Source organism: Phalaenopsis equestris, unplaced genomic scaffold, assembly GCF_001263595.1.
Source record: "Phalaenopsis equestris unplaced genomic scaffold, ASM126359v1 Scaffold000422, whole genome shotgun sequence".
In the NCBI taxonomy this organism is placed as follows: Eukaryota; Viridiplantae; Streptophyta; class Magnoliopsida; order Asparagales; family Orchidaceae; genus Phalaenopsis; species Phalaenopsis equestris.
In genome coordinates, this window is record NW_018164863.1 from 1,102,885 (window position 1) to 1,114,579 (window position 11,695).

General features: G+C 35.6%; 1 protein-coding gene across 1 annotated transcript; it reads left to right on the forward strand.

The window, feature by feature from the left end:
* The first annotated feature begins 5,381 nt into the window (after positions 1–5,381).
* LOC110027295 (calreticulin-like) lies at positions 5,382–11,452 on the forward strand. The gene is made up of 14 exons (XM_020728659.1): positions 5,382–5,628; positions 6,620–6,727; positions 7,894–8,086; positions 8,272–8,530; positions 8,680–8,736; positions 9,515–9,562; positions 9,665–9,751; positions 9,850–9,907; positions 9,996–10,063; positions 10,153–10,248; positions 10,335–10,382; positions 10,476–10,517; positions 10,606–10,701; positions 11,162–11,452. Exons 1-14 carry the CDS (start codon positions 5,397–5,399, stop codon positions 11,171–11,173), a joined length of 1,404 nt encoding a protein of 467 aa, XP_020584318.1. The 5' UTR covers positions 5,382–5,396; the 3' UTR covers positions 11,174–11,452.
* Positions 11,453–11,695: the final 243 nt, after the last annotated feature.

The window sequence follows — 11,695 nt, forward strand, 5'->3', positions numbered from 1 at the left end:
CAACTCACTTCTCACGCACAAGCCCTAACAATGTTAGAGGGTGTTAGATCATCAAGTGTTTGCTATTAATGCTTATTGGGCATTACAATTTGAGTGTCTTGAAAGAAGATTTAGATCAATAGGGGTAGGGTTGTAAACATATCAAGCATTTGATTATATACTCTCAGCTCAGCTCAATATGAGATATTTCACGTTTATTTGATTAGTAAATTAAACAAGTTTGAACACTTTTATAAATGCTCGATTATTAAATTAAAAAGCTTGAACAAGTCCTTATTCAATTCAGTTATATTCGTCAACAATATCATTTAAAACTCACAAACAGACTCGTTAAGAAGCTCAATGAACAATTTCATTTAAAATCCATAAATAAGCTTGCGAGTAAGCTCGCTTAAAACTCAATCTAACTCGTATGAATGACAATAATTAATGCTTAATTAAGCTCACAAAAAGACTAAATTTAATTTTAATTTAAAATTCATTTATATTAAATTAAATTAAAATTTTAATAGTATATAAACATTTTAAATACTTGTTTGTTTGGATGTTCATTTCTTTTACACATTTATATGCTTAGTTTACTTATTAATTTTGTAAGTCATTCATTTAAAAGCTTGTTTGTTTTAATAAGTCCACGAAAGTAACTTATTTATAAGCTCAAAAAAACTTGTTTGATTTGAAAATAAATTGCTCAATCTTACTAATCAATAGTTTTAGTCTCATTTAATTAGAAAATAAATATCTTGATTACACTAGATTTAATTTGCTCAATAAAAACTATTTAGATAGAAATTAAGTAGCCCGATCATACTACTTAAAAATCTATTTGATAATGACTTGATTATTATTATATAAAATGAATATAAATCAAACTCAAACGATCATGATAATAAATGAACTAAGTTTGAGCATTAATACACCATCGACAAATTCCCAATCTCTGACATGAACTCGATGCATCACACGGATCTTGAGGCAATCTTTTGAACAAGAAATGTTCAAGCTTTGATTAAGAGTCATCCAAAGCTCTGATTTCAACAACTTACAATCAAATAGATCAGCTCAACGAAACGAACTCAATGATACCAAAATTGTTGAAATCTGAGTCAAATCAAGCTCAGATCAAGACATTAAACCAATTTTGGAAGCTTTCCAAGCATATTTGGAATGTCAAATAGATGTCGAATATGGTGCACGAATTGTTGAATTGAGCGTCTTGACAAGAAGAATCCAACGAGCCTAAGATCACTCATTTCCGACATCAGTAAGACACTCAATGTCCATCAAATACCATATGATCAAGGTAATCTCTCTGAGTCTTCCGGTCAGAGTAGTTTATATTCCTTTATTGATTGCAATTGAAGCTCCATAAATAGAACCCACCCCTCTCAAGAGGAAGAAAATGAGCTTGAAGCCTGAAGAAAAGAGCTTAAAGCTTGAAGAAGAGCTTGAAACTTAGACAAAGAGCTAAAATTTAGTATCACTCTTACAGTTGTCGATCACCGCCAACCATCATCGACCACCACTTGCTGGTCGTTGCCTATCTCATGCAACAAGTTCATCTGCACACTGACTTTATAACCTGGTAGATTGTGTAGCCCTTTTCAACATGTGGGATAAGTGACTGTATTTGTAATTTCTAGTTGATAGTGGATCTTTTCAGCTAGACTAGGCCCTTTGGTTTTTCCCTTTACGAGTTTCTGCAACAAAACTTATGATGACTCAAATCGTTTCTTTCTTTATGAGTGTTGAATTTTCATACAATGCTAAGATGATATTCTATTACTCTACCGTCACGAATCTTCTAGCACAGATCAATTTGACATCGTTTGTGGGAAACAAAGCCCCGTTCGACACTGTCTTCAACTCTGACATCCCAAGCCCTTACTTTGTTTCCCAATGATATAGATCATCCAACTGATGAAGGATCCTCCTATGTATCTTAAGATTATCTCTGAAGCATTCTTTGATGTAAGGAGCAATCTTCATTGCAGCCTCGAAAGGTCATTCACGTTAACATCCCAACACGACTGTGGTAGGGTAGTCATCCCATATTTCATTTATATAATAAGTATTTGAGAATTACTTATAAACTAGAGGCAATCTTCATCGTAAATAACGCTTTCTCAGTGCCCATCACCATATTGGAGTTCCTCTTCAATCAGATCAATGAACTAATATCTTCAAGGCTTGATGCATGAGCTATTTTATAAGCTCGTGTGGAAAACATCGCCGTTACTTATAAACTAGAGGCAATCTTCATCGTAAATAATGCTTCCTCAGTGCCCATCACCATATTGGAGTTCCTCTCCAATCAGATCAATGAACTAATATCTTCAAGGCTTTATGCATGAGCTATTTTATAAGCTCGTATGGAAAACATCGCCGCTAAAAGGCAAAAGATTCAAAAGTAGCAACTAATAAGTTGTCAAACATTATTCTTAAGTACGACTGCAACCATATTTCTAAGAAAACATATGATCCATTGCGACCTAGCCCCAATCTCGAGAAACACAAAGCATCTCTGACACCTCATTGTAGGTTTAATCAATCTCAGGGGAACGCTATTCGATCTCTTCCATCATAGGCTATAGTCGTCAAGCAGAAGCTTCGAATAACAACCTTGAATAAGTAAAAAATCCTTCGTGGATTTCCTTCGATCTCTTCCATAAACGATTATGATTGTCAAGCAAAAGCTTCAACCAACAACCTAGCATAGGTTAACCATCCTTGGTGCATTCCATATGACTTTGTCCATTACGGGTTAATGTCGTCGAGCGTTTCCAATTATACAACCCATGTTGAGTCTTACATCCTTAATGAATTCTTCTTTTTACTCTACTCAAACAAAGGTTATAGTCGTCAGACAGATGCACTTCGACTAATAGCCTAGGAAATTCAAACATTTACAGTGGAAAACAAGTCTCCTCCTATATCCTTAGAAGTCGATCCTAGGAGACAAGACTCAATGGGAAGCTACGGTGCTCCTGGAAGACAAGCTTAGGAGGCAAGTCTTGATGGGAAGCTATCATGCCCCTGAATGTCAAGCTTAAGAGGCAATGCTTGGTGGGAAGCTACGGTGCTCTTAGAAGATAAGCCCACGAGGATAGTCTTGATGAAAAGCTATCATGCCCTTGGAAGACTAGCCCAAGAGGCAAGTCTCGATGAGGAGCTAGTAGTGGGCAGAATCCTCAATATAAAGACTCCATGAGAGAAGGTGATTAATAGGGACTCCACTCAAAGACTTCAGGAGGTTACAGGTCTTAAAATATACAAGTAAATCAAAGACCTCAGAAAGCTACAAGCCTCAGAAGACATAGATACATCAAAGGTCTATGAATGCACGAGCCTCAAAAGGTACTCGATTCTTTTTTATAAATTATATGTACTAACTTTTATTGCAGACTTTCGTATGATGGAGAAACCACAGAACCTTAGAAGCTCAGTAACATCACCCAAAAAATGGGATACCAACATCTTATAAGTTGGGTAACAACACCCCAAAACCAAGGTCAAAGTATTATAGAAGAGGGAAATTATAACTCAGAAGCAAAATCAAAAACATACAACGAAATATATTAACATCATTTACAAATGCACCATCAGAAGATCAAAAAGCCATAAAGACCAACAAACATTATTACAAAGGCTGCAGGAGGTCGGCTCATTTTCAAATGGCGGCGTATCACCTCAAATTTTTGATACAAACAAAATCACGCTTGAATACAACCCTGATTTACCTGACTCAATTCGTTTGTAGCCCGAAATGGGTGTTGTTTAAGCGCATATAGAAATCTGAAGTGAGAACTACTAATAAGACACTGAGGAAGATTGTTGGAAGGATGTCTGAGATGAACTCCGATGAGGATCCCAAAGAATACTCCCCAAAAGGTTTTTTTAGCAGACAGCCCAAGTGAGCTTCTCTAAAGGCCTTCCCTAGAAGTTTCTTGGGATAGCTTTTAGAAGCATGGTGCCATTCCTTACTAACATGTCACTATTATGACAATATTTAATGGACATGTAAATTATGAAAATTGCATTAATTTTTCCAACAAAAATATTTTTGAACTTAAATATTACAATTGAATTTGACGACAAATTTTCGACAACAAATTTGAAGTTTATTATTATTATTATTATTTTTTATTGCCTGCCACTGTGCTGCAAGATAAATTTGAAGTTTACAAAATAATTTTGGCAAGGATTTATAAAATAATTTTGGTAAGGATTTATAAAAATAAGGTTTTCATATTATTAAAAATTATTTGTAGTTTAGAGAGATGACATATTCTTAAAAAAATAAAAAAATCATGCAAATTATCATTTGGTTAGGTGGATAAATTCAAACTCACTTCATTCCCGTTCTTCTGTATTCATATATTTAATAAATAAGACTTTATATTTGTATACTCATAAGGGACTCCATGAGCTAAAGCATACTTTAGTAAATGTCCTGAGCTAGAAGCCTCATTCTTCTCTTTTACAGAAAGACTCCTATCTATCAAGCTTGCTTGTCAAAGTGACCTGCTGAGCTCACCATAATTATTGCTCGAGATTTATAAACTACCGACATGAAAACATTAATCAAAATAGACATGCTTCCATATCTATGTAGGAGTCGATTGACAACCAATTTACAGCTTTCTCGCGATTACATCTTGGATTGGCCTTAGATCTTATGGTCTACATTTTGTTTTTCACTTTTTCTCCCTCTCTGAGGAACTCTGGGGGGCGGGGGTAGAGAAAGGAGGTGGGACTAGCGGAATAAAGATATCAATTTACACAACTCCCACTCTGAGAGGACACTCGATCGATCCATCTCTCTCTTTTCCTCTCACTATCTCTTCCCTGATTTGGCCTCTCCAACCTCCTCTCAAAATAAGGAAACTCTGGAGTTATATGAACCTACGAGTCATACGAGATCCTACGTCGAAAATACAATAATATTCATTTATACAAGATCGTGATATATACATAATGTAAAGGCATACATGAAAAAAAATATATTTCATTTTAGATAAATTATGTAATGATATATCCCAATATAAACTTACAGCACATTTCAGTTTAATCGAATTACATAAAATCAAAGCCAATTATTATTATTATTATTTAATTTATCCCGGGATATTATTAGTTATATAGGGCAGCTATTCATCGCGGCCGTCCTGTAACATTGAACCCATTTGCGATGTACAGCGTGGCAAGAAATGGCTGCCAGTTCGCGTCCCGTGGACAAAAAAGGAGCAATAATATCGAGCCACGTCATCCCACATGACGTTTTTGAGCTGGTATAACACGAGGTACAACGGCCCTCCGGAACCTCATTCTTCCGCTCCATTTCCAATCCCATCCATCCGTTTGTTCCACGGAACCAAACGAAAATAGAACGCCCGATGACTCAGGATCACTATAATAGAGAGTTCTTTAAAGACAACATAACTAGGACGCCCTTCAACAATCTACACCACCGAGCTTATATTATCCCCCGATTTTCACTTTTCCTCTCGACTGTGATTCGAGTCAAGGTGGAAATGGAGCGCAGAGACGGCTGCAGGGTTCTTCTGTGTCTTTTTCTGGTTTTCTCTGTGGTCTCCGCCGAGATTTTCTTTGAGGAGCGATTCGACGGTAACAATCTGGATCTCGATCGCTTTCTTTTTCAGGGCTCACTTTTTCGATTTGTCTCCGACTATACCCGATATGGCCACCGTTTTAGTTCTATGTTTCTCATCTCATTGTCGATCTCAGTGTCGATCTCAATGTCGATCTAGTCTAGGGATTTCTTAGCTTCATTATTGTTTTGGAATTTTTTATTACATTTTGCCCCTTTTCAACTTTTTAATTGTTTTGATGAGGTTGTGGGGTGGAGGTTTAAGAACGTAGAATCCGTGACTTGGTTGATTTCTGCTAGCTGAGGGTACAACCTCTTGATAAGTTGGGTGGATGGTTAATTATCATTTTATGGTGTTGAAAGCGCCATTGCTGATATGTATTGCAGCTTGAGCTAGGTGAAACCGCGGAAGCTTCCACAAACTAGCAGTCACTCTAGGAAACCCTAGATCTGATTTTTTTTTTACTAATGCGAGTAAGGAAACGATATTGTCCAGCGATATTCGTTAAAACGACTTATCGATGACGAGGAAGCTAATCGTCGTGTGCTTTGGTTACACGCCGGGATCGACTGATAGGTCGAACATGCTTTTGATCCTTAAATTATTTCATTTAAAAACATGCTTAAAGTCTTTATTTGCCCTCTCCATTTCCTCTCTTTTGATCCTGATGAATTGTGATTTACTGAGCAGAAATAATGATACTTAAGGAGAGCCTTATGCAAGTTGTTGGATTGATGATGTCTTAAATCTGTAAGCTAAAAAAAAGCTAGCATTTGCAATTACCATAACTGAACTGATTCTTGATTGGGAATGCAGATATACAGTTCATCAGTGTTAGTTAGGTTGATTTTTTCCTCTCATGTGTTGCACATTTGTAGGTGCTTTGTTATTTTCCGCTGTAATTATTAATGGTGATTATTGGGTTCGAAAATCCCGATTTTTAATATTTTCTATGATGCCCTTGAATCTTCATGTATCGCTAACTGCTCCTCCTTTTCTTGGTTCAGATGACTGGGAAAATCGCTGGGTAAAGTCTGATTGGAAAAAGGATGAAAATTCAGCGGGAGACTGGAATCACACTGCTGGAAAATGGAGTGGCGATGCAAATGACAAAGGTGCTTGTCTTCTTCACATTGCTTTTCTAATTGCATTTGTTTTTTTACATGCTGTAACTACTAATTAGTTTTTTTGTTTTTTTTTGTTTTTGGGAAATACCGAATCATATAAAAAGTAAGACATGTTTTGAGTCATTTGGTTCGTGTTCAAATTGCATTTGCTTTAATTATGTTATTTTTGGGGCACTTGTGATGATCTCTTATAAAATGCTCTCTCTTTATGTAGAGATGGGGTATTTATTTTAGAAGATTCTTCTGATCTAACAAAAGAGAATCTTGATGCATCTGTACTGTAATTTTTGCAATGGACCTTTTTTGGGGCTCTGGGCTTATGCCATTTATTTTTGCCTAGTTATTTGATTGAAACAAATGTAACAAATCGGAAGGATCTTCATTGTTATAGCTTTGCATGATTGGATAAATTTGTTCATGTTTTTCTAAATTGGAACATATGTAAGTTGCTATGGAGACTACATGGTTATCAGCAGTTTTTGTCCATCGGCAAATTGTAGGTTTTAGTTTTCCGGACAATTATTATGATCACTACGATCGACTACAAACGAACCTGATATTTTTTTCTTCTCATTTTGCATTCCTCTGAGGGTTTGCATTAGTTTTCTGTATTAGTTTTCCGGACAATTATTATGATCACTACGATCTACTACAAACGAACCTGATATTTTTTTTCTTCTCATTTTGAATTCCTCTGAGGGTTTGCATTAGTTTTCTGTAACTTCTCTGTTATTTTATTCACATAATATGTTGAGAATGTTTACCATGTTTCTTTCCTCTGCTCGTGGATGGTACATGGGCTCCCCATACTTGAGGAGGACATGGGTATGCAAGTGAGTATTGTGCATTGAAACTTTGCAACCAAGCTTCTATATGAATCCAATGATGATTATGAAAATCTTTTCGATCACTCACATTAATTTTTCTATCTGCTCATTCCAATCAAGTTGAAATGGAAGCAGGAGTTTCATACTTGTGAAACCTTGTTCCTGTTTACTTTTAATCAGGCTGAAGTGAACCCTGCTGTTTAATTTTTAACACCTTTAGGGAATAGATCTATCAATTAAGAAAATAATAATAAATTAAAAAAAACCAAAGAAAAATCCACCTATCTTATTATGTTAATGACCAGGAATTTGTTTTCGTTGATGCAGGCATCCAAACCTACCCAGATTATAGATTCTTTGCCATCTCTGCACAGTTTCCCGAGTTCAGTAACAAGGACAAAACATTGGTCTTCCAATTTTCTGTCAAACATGAGCAAAAGCTTGACTGTGGCGGTGGTTATATGAAATTATTGAGTGGTGATATTGATCAAAAGAAGTTTAGCGGAGACACACCTTACAGGTAATGTTTCTTCCCTGCAACATTTGATTTTCGAGTTGCATGCATGCTTCCTATTCCTATTTGTTTTTCAAGGGCAGTAATATTTTTACTTGCACGCCAAATCAATTATTACCCTATCTAACTTGTTTCATTTTGTTATTATTTGTTTTCTAAGATCTTTCTTATCGTCTAAATGCTTCATGCAGCATTATGTTTGGGCCAGATATTTGTGGATATGCTACCAAGAAAGTACATGCGATATTGACCCGTAATGGGAAGAATCACTTAATAAAAAAAAAGGTGGCTTGGGAAACAGATCAACTCAGCCATCTCTACACTTTCATCATCCACCCCGATTCTAAGTACAGCATACTTGTCGACAATGTTGAGAAGCAATCCGGTAGCCTTTATAGTGATTGGGACCTTCTCCCACCAAAGCAAATTAAAGATCCTGATGCCAAAAAAGTATAAAAATTCTGGAGCCTTTTTGAACACTTGAATACTGTTAAATTATATTTTTTTGTTTCTAAGTTTCTGGAGCCTTTTTGAACACTTGAATACTGTTAAATTTTATTTTTTTGTTTCTAAGTTTTTTTTTTTTGCTTCTCCAACAGCCTGAAGACTGGGATGATAAAGAATATGTTCCCGATCCCGAAGACACGAAACCAGAGGTACCTCCACTTTTTTTGAAACTGTAAAAGCCAATATAGTTTCTTTTGATGATACCTTTGTGCTACTTTGATTTTGAAAGATCTGTATTTGTGTTGAAATGTGCAGCTTAAAGCTTTCCGTTGTATTTTCTCTTCCTTTATGGCTCAATGATTGTTTACCACGCTGCAAAGTTGTGCATCCATCTCTGTAGTATACAATTGAATTTATTTTGTACTACATAGCATTGTAAAACAAAACAACATTGCTACATCAAGCCGGCATTTTGTGATAACACAGAAAATTTCAGCCTTCTTGCAAAACTTTATTGTCTACATGGCTTTACGTTTTTAATTTGGATTGGCTACATAATTATGTTCGCATGATTGGGATTCATATTATATTAACAAATGTTTACCAATACAATATCTGATTACTATTTTTTTAGTTCTTATTTATTTTAAGAGCTAGAGAAGCATTCTCTTTGTAAACTCTGGTAATCATTGATGTTCTCTTTCTGTCTCCCTTTCTCCATTCCTCCCTCACCCTCTCCCTCTCTACCTTTTCATTATTCCTCTGGGTTCTTTCTCTTTTCCCTATTTTAAATATTAATCTCTCAAACTTTATCTGAATGCCTTATGCATTTTCAATATTTTTTTTTTTCTAGCATCTTAAACTCATCATTTCAGTTGCGTGAGGAGTGACTTCGTACTGAATTTCATTTTTGCTATGCCAACTGTTTAAATTTCATCTCCACAAAGTTTCATTGGTGGCTCATAATTGACACTCCTTGCATTTCAGGGTTATGATGATATTCCCAAAGAAATAGCTGATGCTGATGCTAAAAAGGTATTTCTTTTCATTTTATTTAGTGTTTACTTGCAAAATATCCGTGCATTATTTGGTTCTTACATTTTAATTTCCTTCTATGAAAATGATGTGGGTTTGCAGCCTGAAGATTGGGACGATGAGGAAGATGGAGAGTGGACTCCACCCACCATTCCAAATCCCGAGTACAAAGGACCATGGACGCAGAAGGTATAGAAGAATTTTTGGAATTTACAATTTTTTATTTAAATATATGTTGGTATGTAGGTAATAACGTTTGAGGGTACATTTGCTTATTACTTTATCAGAAAATTAAGAACCCAAATTACAAGGGCAAGTGGAAGGCTCCCCTGATTGACAACCCAGGTTCTCTCTCACTTCTGTTCATCTTGGCTTATGTCTTAACAACTGTAAAAATTGTTACCTATTACTTATAATTTCAAACTATGAATAGATTTCAAGGATGATGCTGATCTCTATGTTTTCCCCAATTTGAAGTATGTTGGAATTGAGTTATGGCAGGTAATTTCACTGTCCCAGCTATGTTTATTGATATATATAGCTAATCTATCCTGCCGCCTTTTTTATAAATTAATAATCTTCACGTGCAGGTGAAATCTGGAACCTTATTCGATAATATTCTCATCTGTGATGATCCTGAATACGCCAAGAAGGTTGCTGAAGAAACCTGGGGAAAAAACAAAGACGTGAGCTCATTTCACTGATCATTGGAACAGCTGTCAAGTGTCTTTATTTTCTTTTATCCTTACACCATGCTTGTTTTATTCTTCAGGCGGAGAAGGCTGCTTTTGACGAAGCTGAGAAAAAGAAAGAAGAGGAGGTTTGATTCTTCCACCCCTTGCTAATTTACTCTTAACACTCCTGATTTTTTCACTAAGGTTTTCAACTCTTGATTGTAATTTTTATTCACCAGGAGAAAGCTGAGGATGAGAAGGATGATATAGATGATGATGATGTTGGTTTCTGTCTGCGACCTTTCTCAAAATTGTATTGATTCTCCTTCTGTTATATTGGTATTAATGCAAGACCCTCGTTTATCACAGGATGAATCTGATGCCGAGGAATCTGATGTTGATGATGATGCCAAGGAACATCATGATGATGATGAGGATAAAGATGAAGAGGGCACAAGCCATCATGTATGTCCCAAACTTTCTGTTTCATAAGTTCTCCACTTTAAGTTACCATTCCATTCCCTCTTTAATTTGATACAATATTTAGTAGCCAGGTATAAGGATATCGATAATTGCTTTAAAAAAACATTTTTATTAGATAATGTTGCATGAGCTTCTTCAAGGCACTTCAGGAATATGAAATTTCATCTAATAATTTGATTGTAATTGCTAATGACTGATTGCTGACTTGTGCAAAGTTACATTTTCCATTGGGGAATACAGTAAAATAAATATCTAAATTTATAAATTGGGATGCCTCGCTGCCTTTTTAGTTTGCTCGTGTTTCATCCATTTGCGGCGTGCCGGAGTCTTCAGAACTTCTGCCTTGCTCAAACTGTGTTAAATTTTTTAATCAGTTTTTTATTTCTAAAATTATCTCAAGAATCAAATCAATTTGTGCTTGAATCCTGTTCGTGTTCTGCAGGATGAACTATAGATGGAAGCAGTGCTGCCTTTGCAACCGGAGAAGGGCATGTTTGGATTATCCCCTATTTGGGGGTTTAAGGGAGTTTAGTGGTAGTTTGAATGGTTGAGCCGAGCTGCTCTTCTTTCTTAATTTCAGACAATTTTTTTTGTATCGGCATATAAAGTCCTCAATGGAATTTGCTTTTAATGTTTTATGATTTTGATTACATAATTGCATGCGTGCTTTTTTTTTTTTGGTCGGGATGTAGTTTTCTCCTAATATTTCAATCTAATATCTTGGGTTGGCTGTTGGCGTTTGTTTTATGAATCTGCTGCATCTGTGTGCACCAGGCAGTATGCCTTGTAACGTTGGTTTCGAATTTCATCAAGGTTTTGTAATGTGGGGGCAAATTTTACGGGGATTTTTTCTTTATATATCAAAAATAAAAACTGTCAATTTTATTCGAAATTTTACTTCGATTTGAAATATGCTTTGAATCTTGAATGCCAAATTTGAAGGCTGATAATATTTGAGTGTTGTTTGAACAAGGAT

Bases quoted from the DNA above. Each gene is read 5' to 3' on its own strand.
- LOC110027295 (XM_020728659.1), top strand. From the start codon at position 5,397: ATGACTCAGGATCACTATAATAGAGAGTTCTTTAAAGACAACATAACT. The intron at 6,728-7,893 runs GTGCTTGTCTTC...TCGTTGATGCAG, and splicing joins TGGCGATGCAAATGACAAAG to GCATCCAAACCTACCCAGAT. The intron at 10,064-10,152 runs GTAATTTCACTG...CTTCACGTGCAG, and splicing joins TTGGAATTGAGTTATGGCAG to GTGAAATCTGGAACCTTATT.